Source organism: Ammospiza caudacuta, chromosome 2 (genome assembly GCF_027887145.1).
Source record: "Ammospiza caudacuta isolate bAmmCau1 chromosome 2, bAmmCau1.pri, whole genome shotgun sequence".
In the NCBI taxonomy this organism is placed as follows: Eukaryota; Metazoa; Chordata; class Aves; order Passeriformes; family Passerellidae; genus Ammospiza; species Ammospiza caudacuta.
This window is the reverse complement of record NC_080594.1, coordinates 106,758,872-106,776,231: the sequence shown is the minus strand read 5'-3', so window position 1 is coordinate 106,776,231 and position 17,360 is coordinate 106,758,872. Positions and strand designations below refer to the sequence as shown.

Genomic DNA, 17,360 nt, shown 5'->3' with positions numbered 1-17,360 from the left:
TGGCACAGTTAAAATTATACCAGTATTTACGAATATTTACTAAACCACTTTCTGTCCTGTCTGAGAATAAAGTAGGTTGCTCATGTAAAATTCTGTCAGTTTGCAATATTTTAATCAACAGACATGGTAGCAATTAAAGAGGACAGATTTAATATGAGATAGGTGGAAAAATTAATTGACATTTTAAGAAAAAGATCTCTCACAAATTTTGGATCTGTTTGAAAATTCTATTCAGAATTGAGTCACTAATCAAATTAAAAGTACTGAAAAACTTTTGCCTCTATTGCTAGAGGCACTAATTCAAGGCAAATTATTGTAACTGCTCTGATTTTCCAGACACAGACTAAGATCAGAAAAGAGATTCAGTGCCTCTCTCCAACTCTGAAGAAAATTGCTCATATGCTATATGAATTAGAGCTCTTCTCAATTAACAGTCCCATATTGCAAAGGTATGGGAAGGTAAGACAAGGGAAAAGGGGCCTGCAAGAAAGCTGGAGAGGGACATTTTACAAGGACATACAGTGATAGACAAGGGGGACTGGCTTTAGACTGAAAAAGGACAGATTTATTATCTGTTGGGAGGAAATTCTTTACTGTGAGGGAGATGAGGCACTGAACAAGTTGTCCAGTGAAGCTGTGGATGCCCCATCCCTGGAAGTTCTCAAGGCCAGGCTGCCCTTGCCTTAAGAGTGGGTCAGCACAATGGGGCTCTGAGCAACCCAGCTTAGAGCAAGGGCTCCTGCCTGTGGCAGGGCTGCTGCAACAAGGGTAAACTTGACTTAGCCACAGCAAGTCTAGGGTTGGCAAACCCTGTGCCAGCCACCGCGGTCCCACAGGAGACCCAAATTAACCTCATAACGGCGTGCAGAGTGGTCACATGTTATCCAAGCAGCTAAGATTAAAAAGCAACTGAGCTCTCACAAGCCCAAGATACCAATAAGGCCTCCAAAGTAAAGAAGATCTTAGAACAATGATTAATTGAACTCCATGAAAGCCAGGCCCCAAAATGGGATTAGATACTCCACTATGCCTGGCCCTAAATCTTGATGCTTACCCCGATCCACCTGAGAACTATGAGCACCAACACTTAAAACTCTAAGGACTTGGTAGTGCCCCAAACCCACCTAGAAGAGCCTGTTCTGTAATTGATGATATATAAGGTCCCTTCCAATCCAAACCATTCTATGATTCTATTAAACTAATTATGCATTCTGAGATCTATGAGAATGAAAAAGCTGCTTCTTTCAACAGCTGCAAAGATCTCCAGAAAGGATGGATTTCGAGTATCCTATTTATGGCTCCCATAAAGCACCAGCACACCGGTAACAGGGAAGGGATATAAGCTCCCAGTTAGTGCCAGCACAGTTCTGTCTCCCCCTTCACATGGCACAGCTGTACTGGAGCTCTGCCATGGCTCATTTACATTACAGCTACATACACACTTCTCTTCTTCCTCTAATAGAGATAAAACCCATGAAAATGAATTAGTACACCAAAAAGCTGAAGGAAACCTTGGAGATCTCTTATAAAGGCGTGACTTCAGCGCCTGACATGACTAAGGCTAGCTATCCCCAAGCTGGTAGAAACTCTTGCAGGCTGGTTGTTGAGCTTCTTGGGGAGCTGGCTGTGGAGAGCCCAGCTCCTGGGCTGGAGTCACAGCAGTGCCCTGGCCTGGAGACTCCAGGCTGACCTCTGGACACTGCTGCACCTCTTTCAAGCTCCACTCAATAACTTGATTATATGCAGTTAAGGAAAATTCTGCTAAACTCATGCTACACCATGTCAATGTGCTCTCTTCTAATAATATTGCCCCGTGAATGATTTCACAATTCAAGATTGCTCAGCAGGTTCTCTGAGGGAGAAATTTTTAATACAGAGATTGTGAGTTTGTACAACTTGCCACCTCCACCAAAAATTGCTTCTGTATCCAGACTTAATTTTCACTCCATTCTTTCCTCCACCTGAAACAAACTTCATTAAATACTTTACCAGATCACTGGGTAAAATACTGGGGCATGAGCCATCTTTTTGTGACATTTTAAATAGTACCCAGGCTAGCAGGGTGCTCATTCAGGAAGAGGACACACAAAGCACTGGAATAAAAGTATAATTTAGGGATAGCCTTGTAACTGAAAAGAATATGAACTTGATGAAAGTACCTGCTTTTCCTAATGACACTCCATCTCCTGAAATTATGAGAATATAATTACCATGATGAATACTGAAGCAAATCTAAAATTTTGAAATGCTTTTCTAGGAACTTTAGGTCCAGATATTTACAGTAACAAATCAAATTCATGTTGTTTACATTAAATAAATCTTTAAAATGTCATATGGAGAATGACAAATGAGATTACCTAAAAGAAAATATCCTTGTTAGGCTTTCACAGTTCACCCTACAGGGAAATGCTGAGACCTCATTGTTAGGAGTCCACATTGAGATGATTTCCTAATTTTCTCAGGCCAGATAGCAAGGTTACCTCTGGAGCAGACTCTGACATTTTAAGTAATGAACATTATCACCTAATAGATAAACATGGTCTTGGTTATCAGGCCTGGGCTGTTTTGATACATTTTACACACAAGAATTTGAAGCCTGCTTGGGTTCAGTTTAGCATTATTTGCCATTTCTAACATTTTATGATGCCAATTTCTTAGGATAAGACTGAGCAGAAAATGCCTAAGCCATTAACACCTATAAAATATGCAGTGTGAATATACTGGAACTGATTTTGCTCACCCTCTCCCCCTGACCTGTGAGGTCAGAAACCTGGTCCTGAGCTTTGCTAAAGACAGGCAGTGCAATTATTTCTGGTCTTACTCCAGCGTCCTTCTGCCACGACACACAGGCTGGCTTAAATTCTCTTGAATACTCAGATTTTCCTTGAATAAGAAAATGATGGAAAAAGTGTCCACATATTTACTCTGTAGTTACAAAATATATTTGCATCTAAATCTATTTTTATGCAGGAAATAACTAATTCTCTGTTATCTTGCTAGATATGCATCCTCTAAATCACACATTTATACCCACTGATGTAACAAACTTTGAGTTAGAAAGCAGGGAGAGCCCAAATAATTTTAAAAACTTTCTTCAATAGATTAATATTGGCAGCAGTAATGCTACTTATCTGAATCTTTTTAAAGAAAGGATATTTGATGATCTGTAGGCAAATCAGTAATTTTTATTTTTCTAATTGTTTGATTTGTGTTCTATTTTTACAGGTACTATGAACTAATGTAAGCATCCCATCACTAGTGATAGAGAGAGACAATATAAGAATAATCTTTGTCCTTTTTTTTCTGAAATACATTTGGCTGTGGCCATACTGTACAATCAGCACAGATTGATATTTGGAGACAACATCTTAACAAAACTTATTTTCAAGTTCAGTAACATGCCTCAGAGACCAAATTATCACAGAAATCCCTTAGATGTCATCAGTAAGGATGTTTCAAGTGGGATGTCACTTTTTCATTACTGCCCAAAGCCATCTTGCTTCCCTGTGCAAAGCACATCTACCATGTTTAATCTGAGCTACCTGCATTTTACAACTGTTCTACAGCTGTAAAGGATTTCACAAGATACAAGACCCTATAAAAGTAAGAGATGCTGAATGCTTCTGGAAAGAGCAGCTTTACTGCAACCTGTGTTAACTATAGAAGAAATGTGTTGAAACTGAAAATTCTCTTGCTGAGCACAGGGTAATATCTAAATCCTCATTCAGACAAATCCAAACAGACTGTTTGCCTAGAGACTTGATTCCAAGAATAGCTGAAACTCATGGGAAAAAAAATAGAAAAAGCATTTGATGTCCCCTTAAAAGTGTGAGTGAAACCATCATAAGATCCTTACTTTTTCCTTTCATTTTCTAGTATCCTGAATAAATCTTTGAAGTATTGGGGAACACGGACAATCACATTTTCTGAAGGACCTATATCTTTAAGCTCAGGATAGAGTTTGGTGTCAATCACCTTCTTGATGTATCCCAGCCAGTCAAACTGCAATGACAAAGAGAAGGCTGGTTAAAGCGGATTATGGAAGAGAGATGATTTATTAACTAAGTTACACCTTTAAAACTAATCATTTCAATGCTTTACTTATTAAAAACTTAGGAACTATTACACTTTGTCATTACATATGTTTTCAATCCTCATTAAAGTTGGAACTATATTTAAGAGAACATACTCTGCAAATGAGCACACACATTGCTAATGATACTTCTTTAACATGCTCTGAACACTAACGACAGTTTTAATTATACAGGTCAGATTAAAAAAAATCTCCCCAACCAACCTGTGGAATCATGGCACTAAGCTCTGATATGTTCATTTTATTGTACATCACCTCACTTGTCCGGTTTTCATATGGAATCATGATCTGGTGAAGAGAAAAAAATGCACAAAACCATCAAACCATAATCTTGCAGGGGCTCTTACATCATTACCATCCTTCATAATCCTGGTGCAGAAATATCTCACCACCTGTTTTCCAAGCATTTATGGCATTAACCTCTGTTTCTGAGGATTGCATTTAAGTGGAAGAAATGGAACATCGTTCCTTTTATGTTTAACTTATTACTGGGAAATTTAATGAGCTGCATGTTGTCTTTGGACTTTAGACTGGTTTAGCTCTGATTATACTAAGGAAAGACATGCTAATACATAAGAGATAAAAGTGCACCTAGAGCATTAATATTTATTCATTCCTTCCTATCGAGTAGAAGCCAAACAGGTCAAATCTGAGATGGGTGCATCTTCATAGCTAGAAGTGCATCTCATGTCTTTGAATGTTTTCTTCCTAGGGATTTACCCCACCTGGGGGAAGAGCCAGATACACACAAGTTTCTCCCCATTTCACCCCATCATCCTGATTTCCATAGCAGGAAACCTGAGTATATAGCCCAGACATGAATAAAGTGTTCCCCAGCCAGGCCTCTCATCTGTGTGACCAGAGGAGATGGATCTCAAGTTCCTCTGCAGCCTCCAAGGATACAGCAAAAGAAATCCTAAATATGAAGCAAGTCCTTTTATAACTGACAAGAAGGACACGCAGACTCCGAGACACCCCTGTGGCTCATAAATGTAAAACAAAGAAAGCACAAGATATAGCTCAAAATTTTCTCAGTGTTCAAGAGAAACAAAAATTCCCAATGGCAATTCCAGCCCTGCTGTAAGGTAAATCCTATACAACAGGCTGCAATGCTGGGCACTCTGAAGGACAGAGATTGACACCAGACCAACCAGACAGCTGGCACTTCTCCAAACAAAAATCTCCAGTAAGTGTTTATGGTTTTAGAATTGCTCAGCCATAAGGGAAAAAATTACTTTCTTTTCCCTTTCTGCAGATTTCATTTATCTGAAAAATCTTTAAACACTTCTTGAACCAATTTACTCCCTTCCCCTCAAAACCTTCCCTCTAGCTCCAGTGATTCAAACTTAATAAAAAATTCTTCCTTGTACACAACAAGATCTCTGAAAGCATGCCACTCCTTCCTATATCTAAAGTATTCCTGCTGCCTCTTCCTGAGCACAGGAATTCTCCATTGCACATGTTTACTTAGAAAAATGCTGAGGAACCCTGGATACAGTGAAACCTCCAGTGACAAACAGGACTACCTCCATCACAGTAAGATGTTTATATAATCATTCTGTTTATTAAGGTTAATGCAACAATCCATGTTCATTGACTCATGCCTTATATCTGGACAGATGTTAGGAGGATTATTCTTACTAAAAGAACCTGTAAGCAAGCATGGCTTGTTGCATAATGATGTGCATTACTGATGCTGAGGGTTGTTACATGATCCATGTCATCTTACATGGCAGCTTCCCTTACATACTTTGTGGATTAATGCTCTGTAAGACACTTGTTAAGAAAAGCATTAGAGCTACCAGAGCTAAGGATACATCTTCTTATGCCATCAGTGATAAACAGAACAAATATGTACTGCTTTTCAAGTGTGCTGGGTCACAAGGAAGTATTTGTGCATTAGTCCACCTGAGTAACTGAAAATTAATATTTGGCTTGGCTTAGATGTTTAACAAAATTTCATCCCTTTCAGCAGAGATGGAAACACTGATTGGCTACTATTGTGTGGCCCTAACTTCTTTACAAACACCATTAAGAAGCATCCTGTAGACTGCAACAGCAGGGTCCAGATAAAAGACATCTGCTGCATCACCTGTCCTGTGCAAAAGGCTTCTCTGCTAACAGGAGACCAGCATTTAACAGGGATAGCTCCTTTTCTTGCCAATATGAAGGAATACTCAACTCAGCTGGCAGTTCTACAGACCAGCATCAAGTCTGTGCCCCTACGTTTTGTGGTTTCCCAGCCACAAAGGGTTGTGACCACTGAGGCCAACCTTTCTCTCCAGTTTTAGTAGAGGCTGAAATGATAATGAACTTGCCATTCCCATGAGTGGGATTCCTGTAGAAGCCACACTGAAACAGAGATATAGAGAAGCAAAAACATTCCTTCAATCTGCAATAATTATGTGACATAAATTAAACTCCTTGCAAAAATGATACCAAGTAAATGTCAGAACCAAGTACCAGTTTTAAATACACTTAGCTTTACTAAATTCAGTTGATCCCCTAAATTAAAACATCCTCTCTCCTAGACTACTTTATGAAAACACTTCAGGAGCTAAGGGTGGTACTGTTGTAAATACCACCTCTCACCACCAAGACCCAATATCCCACCTAGGTCTTACACTGCTTTTAGACTGTTACACAAAGAATCATCTCAATCTGCTTCTTAAACAGAGGTGTTGTGCATTCTCAACACAGGTGTATGGCAGGAGCTCAGATTCTACACAGCTTCAAAATTATAGAATCACTTAGGTTGGAAAAGACATGTAAGGTCTTGAGTTATGTCATATTTTTCCAGCTGCCCAGTGGGTACCAGTGAATTGGTGTAGATGCACTTCAGCTGGGATATTGATCTCATCACCTTTTTGGAAGGAGAAGCCCTAACTCCTATGGGACCATCCTCAGGCACTTCCACAGTTTCTAACACATCAACAGCCCCTGTATCTCTGTTGCCATATGGATCTCCATCCCCCACCTCCACTGAGATGGCAAACCAAAGGACCTTGCTAATACACCATCCCTTAAACATTGCCATGTCACCCCCAGGCTTGCCTCTGGTCAGCCTGGCTGACATTGCAATTTGAAACACCAAGGGTATTTGGCTAAAGTTTTTCCCCTGACATAAAATAAAATAAAACTTACAGTTTAACAATTAACTAAGGGAGAAATATTATTCATCCTTTCTTCATCAGGATCTGTTCCTTTCCTTCTGCTTCTAAAATCCCTTTGCTAATGCTGTTAATACAATGACTTTTCATTTCAAGAAAGGATTATATTGGATTACAAACCTCTGCTATTTTAACTTCCAGTTTTAGAACTGATTTCATATCAGATTCAGCTCGGGAAGCATTTGCACCCAGCAGCACTGCTGTATCAACCATGAACTTCAAAAAGGCATCTCGGTACTGTAAAGAAAGAGAAAGACTGAAATGTCAACAGGATTTGCTCTTGAGCAGAGTTGCAGCAGCAGACCAGAAATGCCCAGCTATAGGAAGGGTTATATTGCTTTCATGCCTTAGGAACCAAGGTTGTGCTTTCCTTAACTTGAATGCCAAGCAAGTTAAAAAGGAGAAATAACACTGTAAAAATACTGTGCATGACAGAGACAAGTGCTGTGGTTCAGAGAGTACAAGTCTCAGGAAACGCAAATGACAGTTCTGGATTAGACTGACAACTTTCAGCTCTTACAAATGGATAATACAATATGTCAAAGTGTACAGCAGTATTTTAGGCCAACTAATACAGTAACCATCATGAGACAGAAGTACTTGTATACAAGTGCAAGCTTCATTTAGGAAACTTTGCAAGAGTGTCTCATATAAGTGGAGTTTTCTGCTAGATACCCTGCAAAATCCAAATCCAAACAAAGCACAGCCCTTTCTCAGTTTGGAGCTCAACAAAACAAAACCAACAATTAAAAGAGATGAGGGGGAAATGGTGGCTCTATTATCTAGTTGACAATACTTACAGATTTGGCTTCTGTGGTATTTTCTAGGTAATCCTCTCGAGACGATAGAGAGAGGCTTGCTTGATCAAGCTGTTAAAAACAGCACAAAGTAACATTTAACAGGTAAATTCATCAGATTCAAAGACAAACTGACAAGCAGCTTTGGAAGGGTTCATGTTTTTCTGACAATTACAATAGTTTTGTGCAAATATCTAACATATAAAACACTGCACCAGTCCAAGTTGGACAAGATTTCAAAACAGGAAAATGCTATGCTGTGCTGATGGGTAATTACTGTTATCACATTACTGTGATCTGAGGAGCCTCAGATGACCCCCTGCAATAGCTAAGCCACCTAAAGAAAAGAATCACAGGTGTGATTTAGGTGTTTAAAACAGCTACATCAGTGAGTAGGAAATGCAAAAGGACTGGGTCTACAGGATCAAATCCCTGTTTCTGATGACCATGCATCCATCTTATGTCTATTCCAGGGGTACAAGAGTCAGCTTGGGACCACACCAGTCCAGTGTATGCACCAAATGCCCCTGAGGTGCTGGAGCATGAGAGCTGCTCTCTGTCTGGGAGGCATCATCAGGTTTTTGTGACTGCAACTGAGGTTACACTTGAGCTTCACATAGACCAGCACTGGGGGCTGTATTCAGTCTTTTGAAAAGATGAACTGAAACTGAAGTGGCTACTAGCCAGGATTGCATGCACAGGATATTGTTTTGTCCTCTGTACTTTAGCTAAAGGTGTCTTGTAGTCCAGATGGATCTTTGGCCTTCACTTACCTTTTCCATCTAAACATGGATCAGATTTTCTGGTCTACATTCACCCTAATATTGGAATTAGGCCTGAAAGTTTGAGATTTGCATTTAGCGTCTTGAGTGAAACATCTACATGGGAATATTTGCATACTGCTTCATTTGAAACATAGGAATTTTCCTAACCAGGAAAAACTCACTATGCAGCACATATTTTGTAGTAATTACTAGGAACTGAGATTTCCCAGAACTTTTCAATGTGATCAAGTTAGGTTAGGGTTTGGAAGCCAAAGCTGAAAACTTCTACTAACCAGCTTCCAAACTCTGACTAAGATACTGATTGGAGCAGAGACAACTTATTAGATGTTCTAAACATTTTTTGTTTGATGCTGCAATTGTTTTTAAAAGATAAGTCTAGTGACAATAGATTGTATTTATTCATACAATTCATATAGGCCTTTTTTTATCCAAATACTTTAGGTTAAGTGAATTATGTAAAAAAATGTAAAAAATAAATAAAACTTAGAATTTTAAGTGAATGAATAAATGTAATCTTTTCCTCTACAAAGCAAACCATCCTCAGAAAGGAGTAATTGTGATGCTCAGTGCAATCCTCATTCTTTGAAAAACAGCATAACTTTCTTTTGTCAGCACAATGACGCAAAAAGAATATACTCTTATGCTTTTTGTACATGTGTCTGTGCAATAGTTAACTCCTGATTATTTGGGGAATTTCAATAATGTGACTGTTACATTAAATGCTCATTCAAATTCCCTGATCTTAAGAATTAGATTTGACAGCACATTAAACCAAGAGAGCACAAATATGAGAAATAAACCAAAAATGTTAACCACCAGCTTCAGTACTCATGAAAAAAAAAAAAGAAAAAATATCATATTGAATGCTGAACAAAGTTTTATTTGGAGTTTCCACTTCTTTTATGACCCATTGATGATTTTGCAATGGTGAACAAAAAGAATTTTGCAATAAAGCCATTTTTCAAGCAGATTGAAATACTGTGTGGTTCATCTACACTTGAGGGAATTTGTTAAAACATGGACAAAGTAGAGCACTGGCTGATGCATTCTGCAGATCAAGGTCCTAATCAAACTAACATCAGAACACCCTACAGAATAATATGTCACTTTTCACCTACAGCTAGCCAAGATGCCAGCAAAATAAGGATCTTAAATACTTTTCTTGCTGTGATGAATGCCATCATAACGTTCTTATTTGTTCCTTCTCTCTTGTTTCATGAACTATTTTCTTGTAGCCATGGAGGGAAAGTCGGCTCTGGCTTCTCATCTGAAGCTCTTAAACAACAATGCATTTGGCCCAGGCACTTGGTCTTGCCACAGTTATACAATTTTATCTGGAGCTCAGTCTTCCCACAGTTATACAATTTTATCTGGAGTTCTGTTAGACTATAGGGAGGCAACATTTCTTGAGTCTTTTTCTTACTAAACTGTTATTTAATGCCATGCACTGTTAAGAGTTCAGTAATGTTTTGGTCTAAAAGCAATTTCAGGTCTAAAAGCATTTCAGGAAAAATGTGAATTCTCTTATTTCACATTTAAAAGCACTTGGACTAAATCTGTGTTGTAAGGTGCTGTATAAGCACCAGATTAAGTGTTTCCATCTCAAGAAAAACAGCTCAAGTTCAAAATATCTGCTACTGATGGACCATTTTTCATCCTCACAGACAAAAAGCCTTCTTCATGCAGCCAATGAGTCATAAGCAGCACACAGAATTAGATATTGAGTTCTTATTCTCATGCACATAGACCCTGGCTATTGGTCTACTGGGACATTTTTATGGGTTTTTTTCCATTTGAAATAAGAAAACCTGCACAGAAATACTTTCCAATAGCAAGTGGTTGCTAGTGGCTTCTACACTCCCTTAAACTGGCACCTACATACATCTGTAAGCCAGTAGATAATAACAACAACAATCAAATGTAAACCTTTGGTATGTAAACGTGTTTTTAAATAAAGAGACCATAAAGCAGCATGCAAAGTAACCTATCAGAGATGCTGTGCTGTACCTTGAGGATGTAGCGGTGGGAGATTTTGTCATCAGCAGCCACATACAGACGGATGAAGACAGAGCTGCTGTATTGGCCACGCAGAGCTGCCAAGGCTTGGACCAGGCTGAACCTCCTCTCTGACCACAGCCCTTCAGGTCCAATGTTGGATTCCAGCACAGGCCAGCGGAAGGGTGAATGCTTCAGGATACTTAACAGGGGTTTCACATCGGCTTTTTCAATTTTATCTGAAATGTCAAAGTGCGACAACAATTACATTCCAGACAATTCAAGTCCAGCAGCAGCCACACAAGACAAAGATTTATTGGCACCAATTGATTTCCAGGCAAGGCAATCAAAATAGCGGAAACTCAAAGCCTCTGCTCTGCCTGTGAGCATGGCAGCATAGAAGTCCAATCCTGTTTATCTGTATTAATAATAAGAGAAGCAAGTCAGTGCCTTTCTAAAAAGGTAAAGGCTGGAATTAGGTAAATTAAAGAAAAAAAACCACACCTTGCTTAGGAACTAGCATAGAAATTTCACTGGTTTTAGGGAAATTAGGGGGGTTATTGCTCATAGTCAAAGCTAGAGAGTCAATATCTGGGCACCAAAGCTGTAGAGCAAGCTATCTCACTTGCTGGCAGTCAGACAGGCCTTGCTGGAAGAAAACTCTGCAGAAAATAAATCCTGAAAGAGTCAGAAGGACAAAGGGGACTTCAAAGCCTTCTTTCACCTGTGCAGCTACCTTAGAGTAGTGATGTGTCCCAAATTAGTGAACATTACCTTACAGCAGCATTACAAGCTGAGGAAAAGCACTCTGCAAACATGGCTAACTTGCTTGACATGCAGATACCAAAGCTAAAGGGTCCAGGGCCGTCTATACCCAGCCCTGGGGTAATGTTTTGATTAAACAGATTTAGAGAAATGTAGAAGGTGATGAGCAACAGGCTCTTGAAAACATCACGATGAGAATTTCATCACAGGGTTCTTCTGATTTAATAACCCCAGGCACTAACCCCACAAGCCTGAGGCACAGTTTAACATCCTTTTGCAAAGAGATAAATATCTCTTCATACTTCTGACAAGTAGGGGTTTCTCTAAAACTGACTTGCGCCTGAGTGTACCTCAGTCTCAATTCACAGCTTTAAATGTGCAAAAGACCCTCAACCCCAGCTGAATCCATATCAGCAAAATCCATGCATCTGCACAGAGCTTCACAGAGCTCTGCAGAGAGACAAAAAGCCTGCCTTTATAAATGCAGGGAATGCATCTATGCCCTCCTCAAATCAATCTACTTACCCTCATTCATGCAGGATGCATAAAGGATCTTTGCCTTCTGTACAGCTTCACTGTCTCGTCTTTTGCTGATGGGTTTCTCTAACAATGCTGAAAAAAACAAGTCATTTTTTCAATACTTTGGAAGATGTAGACATTGTTTGCCTGTTTCAGCATTGGCTTTAATCATAGGATTTATTTGATTTAGTATGAGGCTCTATGTGTACTTTCTTAAGCAGTAGCATAGACATAATTGAACCTTTTTCTATCCCCAACAGAGAAGGGGTTTTTATTTATTTATTTTAAAGAGAACTGATATAAAGCCAAATGACAGATGCAGCTTTTTACTCATCCTCACAACCAGCTACCCTCAGCAACTGAGGTGACAGGCAATCGTGGGGTGGGAACCAACACACAGAGCAGGGAGTCAGAAATTTTTTCAAGCGGCTCAGCTTCTGGTACATTATGAAATCAGGACCTAATGGAGAAGATTACAGGATCCCAGGAATAAGCTGTAAATCCGCCACAATGCAGCTGCAGATCCAAAGTACTGTGGATGAATGCAGAGGCAGAAGAGCTTCAAGAGATCTGTCAGCTCAGGTGCTGCACTGCACAAGCACTCCCATGGCCAGGAGAAGCAGGTAACTCTTGAGCACAGCACAGGAACAGGGCTGGCAAACTCTGTTGGACCTCGTCTGGTTTTGCAAGACCCAAGTAGGTCCTGCACAGCCTTACCTCAATGTTACTGGGTCCACTGGAAGGAGTGGCTTTACTGGCATCAAGTCCCTCCCATTATGTGCTTAGCCAGAGCTAAAAAGCCTTGAAAAATTCAAGACTCCCTTCCCGGCAGCAAAGCACCACCCCAGGCTCTGGGTTTCAATGAGCAGAGGAAGCACAGTGCAAGTGTGCAGAGAAGTGTGCCCCACACAAAAGGGGGAACAAAGAAAACAAGAGTCCCAGAGGCCTGTGAATGCAGAGAACGACTGAGGCTCCGTAACATCAGCCATGGTGAGACCAAACAGCTCCCACACAGAGCTGGATCAGGGTCAAGGCAATGTTATTCCTCTGCCAGGACTGGCTGGGGACATGCAGAGTACAGAAGGGGTGGTGGCACTGCCATCCACAGCAGCGCCCTCCTGCAAACAGAGGCAGGCACTCACTCTCCAGCCCTGCTCCTTCCACCCCACAATGCCTCTTCTCCAGGGAGGCAGAAGTTGGGTGTGACTGCTGGGTTCTTCAGCTGAGAACGGCCTGAGTTTGCACAGCTTCTCTCAGTATTAGGAACTCACTGCTTGAGGCAGGATCTTAAGGTATTTATTTCCCAAAATTTCCCTAGACCCCTGAGGAACCAGCCATGCTGCACCCCTGAGCTCCCCACCTGAGCTTATGTGAGCACTCAGGGGACCATAAAGCTGACCTCACACTGTTTATTACTTTATTTTACTCAAGGAGTACCATAGTGATGAGCAATGCCACTTTTCTCTCCCTCCGACCCTTTTTCTCCTTAAACAAACAAACAAAAAACCCCACTGCCCAATTCGTTTGCTTAGACCCTTAAGAGATTATTAATGAGACCCTTAATGAGATTATTCTCTCTTAGTTATGAATAAGATTTTCCCATTAAAATACTTCTGGAGAGGATAGCTTTGGTTTCAAATCCTCAAATATTTCCCAAATAGTTAAATACAATATAATGCAAATCATCTATATATATGTTCAGTGTGTACAATTCGTAGCAGCATAATCAGACCTGCTCACATTTTCAAAATGGCATTTTGAAAGAAATGATAAATGAATCCTCCATAAAACTAAGGATGAAAATCTACCCTCCCATTAAAGCCATTACAATAATTTCTCTCTTTGCCTGTGAGCTGTACAACCATGAAATTTTGAAGCTAATAAAATCCAATGGCTAAAGCTCAAGAGAGAAACAGATTATAAGAGCCAATAAAATCAACTCTTCAGATAAAACTGCATCAAATTGTGTTAAAATCAGACCTGATGTTTACCCATCAAACCATCTCATTAATGTGACATCTACACTACCTCACTACTGCAAAGAGTGAGGTGGGGTAGATGCTGCCAGCTTGCAGCAAAATTCTTTTATGAAGACAATTCTCGGTTCTGATAACATAAAATCCAGTGATCAAATATGAAAGACTCAATAAGATGCTTGAATCCTGTGGACACTGAAATAGGGGGTGTGATCCATGGATGGTCTTTAGGCTACGGAGGTTTCCCAGCCTTAACCTCAATTTTTCAGAAAGATTTAGAAGCACAAAACTGAAGCACTGCTCACATCCATGTATTAACTAGTGGATGTGAGCAGTGCACATCCACTAGTTATGTGGATATAATATAAAATTACATTAACTAGTATAAAATCCAAACACAAGATTTAGAAATTTGCTTCTTATTTAGCTCACAATACATATGGATTTTACATGTCCTTTATTATTTAAATTCTTAAAGATGAACAGCAAGAAAAGGCAAGAACAGCAAGAAAAGGCAAGAAGCTCAGCACACTGAACAAAGATATATGTAATCAATTAGTCTGTCTAGAGGTTGCTTATTCATGGAAAGAAAGTCACTACTGTGATTGAAATCAATGTAGGCCCATCAAGCTCTCTTTAAATTAGCAATATTGGGTGCTGTGAGCAGCCTGGCCACAGCTGCAGGCTCTGACAAACCCACCAACAGAGCAAATCTGTTTGTGTGGGTCGATGCCTGCTGCTCTCTACAGGGCAGCAGCTCAGTCTGCTCTCGCAGGGCTCTGCAAGCTGAGCAAACCTGCTCCAGGGCCATCCCACACACCCTGAGCAGTGCTTCACCTCCTGACACGCGACATGGATTTCATCTGCAGCAAGGGAAATGCCATCCAGTGACACACAGACAGCAAATTCAGCCCCACTGAAAAAATTCACCTGAACTACACTTGTCTAGGAGAATTGTCTTTCTACTTTGGGAAATTGAAATAGCTTCAGATATTTTCTGTTTTGACACCAAAATATAACCAAAACCTATGTTGTTTTTCAAGGGATAGGAAGAGAAAGACCACCAAAGATCAGTTAATGCTGTGGATCATAAGAGACCACAGATTTGCTGTTTGGTTTTTTACTTTGTCTTTCCAAGCTCCAGCTCTCATGCCTCACTAAGGAATTGTGTGTATTCATACAAATCCACTGAGCAATTCAGTCTGATAGGCTTTCTTTAAGCACAGTTTCCTTAAACTTTGACCTAGTTAGGGAGATCAGGGCTACCAACATTTTGACTAAAACAGCTCACTTAGCACTGAGAAAGACACTGAGCTTCTTCTTAGAGCTGTTTTGCTTGCTTGCTTGCTGTTTTCTTGTTTTAAACTAAAAATTATAATTTCTTAAAGTAATCTTCCATTTTAGGACACTATTCTTTTTACCTTTAAAGAAGAATTATTAGGAATAAATAGTTTTGATCAGATTAGGAAATACACATCACTCCAACAAAATCTGCAGAGGTTAAAAAGAAACTACAATCTAAGCTGATTTCCAGGCATCTGAAAAAGCACCGAATTGTTATTAACATCAACCAAAATTTAACAATTTTCTGCTGCTCCTGAGTTATACTGCTAGCCTGCCTGCAAAGCAGAATATCATAACCAGAAATCACAAAGTGAACTAGCATAGCTTAAACCAGCTGAATGTACACTTTGGATCCCATTTCCTTAGCCAAATATCAAGTATATGTTTGAATAGCTTTTTTAGCAAAACAGTTCTTTTTCAGTTACATCTTTCACTTTCTTCACTTCTAAATTATTTCCAAAGTCATTTTCTTTGGGATAAAAAGAAGTTCTTTGCCTCTATCACTGACCTCAGCACCTCATTGTTCATGTTTCCATATGCACAGGATGCCCAAATGCAAGATTTATGTTTTCCTTCACATAAAACTTAGTTATGGCAAGTGTCAACACCTATTAGCAATTGCACTCCACAGTGCTGTAATAACATAACTCATGGCATTAAGCAGCTACCACTTGCACAGTCAGAATCTGGCTAAAGGTGTTCACAATATCCTAAATTTCCTGAGATTGCAAATGGCTTCATCATTCACCTTCTTGTATAGAGGAGATGAGCATGTAGAAGTTCCCATTTCAGTCAAGGTTCTTGAACTTCTGTCGCCCCAGGTCAGGCAGGTTTGCATCACTGCACTCCCTGACTCTCTTATGAAACACAAACTCTCAGCCTCACCAGCAAAAACCACTCCATAGCTGGGAGTGCTCTTCATTTGTCTGAACTGGAGATGCTCAGATACACAGCCAAGGGAAAAAAGGCACAGCTGAGGGTGGGGAGCTGGGAAGGAAGGAAGGGAGTTTATATTGAGTTGCCTTCACACAGTTCTTTTCCAGGGCAAGAGTGCTAAAAAAGGCCAGCTTCCTGTGGTTCACTACCCTTGAGTAAATAGCAATCATCTGCTGTTAAAAGTGAGAGCAAGGCACATTACAAAGTAAGCTTTGCATGTGTGTTTATTTAGCTGCATACTATTCTAAAGCTGCTAAGGATAGTCTTGTGGCTAAGTGTTACCTTTAATCTCACTTTCCATTTCCAGCCCTTGTTGATTTTCCAGCCCACTGTCTTGCACAGCTTCACTTTGGTTTTCTACCATCATATTTTATTTATGGCACCAAGAAATCCCATACCTTTCCTTCTTCTGACTTGGACTGCATGAAAAAGGATGGAAAAGCCAGATTTGCAGAGAAAAGAAACATGCACACCATTCATTCAGATTAGAAATATTGATTAAATTTATCAGTGTCCTGATCAGATTGTATGCTGATATATACTTACCCTATCAGACCATTTCCTATATATATTGTTGAGTTGAAATCCTGAGAAATACTGTGTTATCCATGAGGTTTATTTCCTATTCTAGTGAGAAAAAATACAAGTTTTCTCTGCACTTTACAACCCTAAATATTGAGAAATATCCAATTGGTAAAGATAGCATTTTGCCATTAGTTTTTGTCCTTATCCTTTTACAAACATTTGCTCTGTGTGGAAAATGCAAGTTCAAGTGTTTGCATAGTGATATCTGGCAATGATCTGAAATATATTATAATGTTTTGTATCTTGAAGAAAAAGAACTCCATGTGCAAACATCCCCCAGGGAATATGCTTGGACTAAAAAAAACCCAAAAATTATACAAGAACCCCAAGGGACATCCCATTTCCTGGAAAGTTGTAACCCTGGAGGACTCAAAAGCTAGAAGCAGACAAATAAT

At 39.7% G+C, this 17,360-nt stretch overlaps 1 protein-coding gene across 1 annotated transcript in view; it reads right to left on the bottom strand.

Moving 5' to 3' along the window:
- PHEX (phosphate regulating endopeptidase X-linked) overlaps positions 1-17,360 on the bottom strand; it is a 94,852-nt gene that overhangs the window by 61,188 nt on the left and 16,304 nt on the right. The window contains exons 4-9 of the mRNA XM_058825515.1: positions 12,131-12,217; positions 10,853-11,079; positions 8,064-8,132; positions 7,384-7,500; positions 4,298-4,381; positions 3,857-4,002 (exon numbers count right to left, since the gene is read on the bottom strand). Of these exons, the coding sequence (XP_058681498.1) occupies positions 3,857-4,002; positions 4,298-4,381; positions 7,384-7,500; positions 8,064-8,132; positions 10,853-11,079; positions 12,131-12,217 (730 nt within the window). The remainder of the gene's footprint in view (positions 1-3,856; positions 4,003-4,297; positions 4,382-7,383; positions 7,501-8,063; positions 8,133-10,852; positions 11,080-12,130; positions 12,218-17,360) is intronic.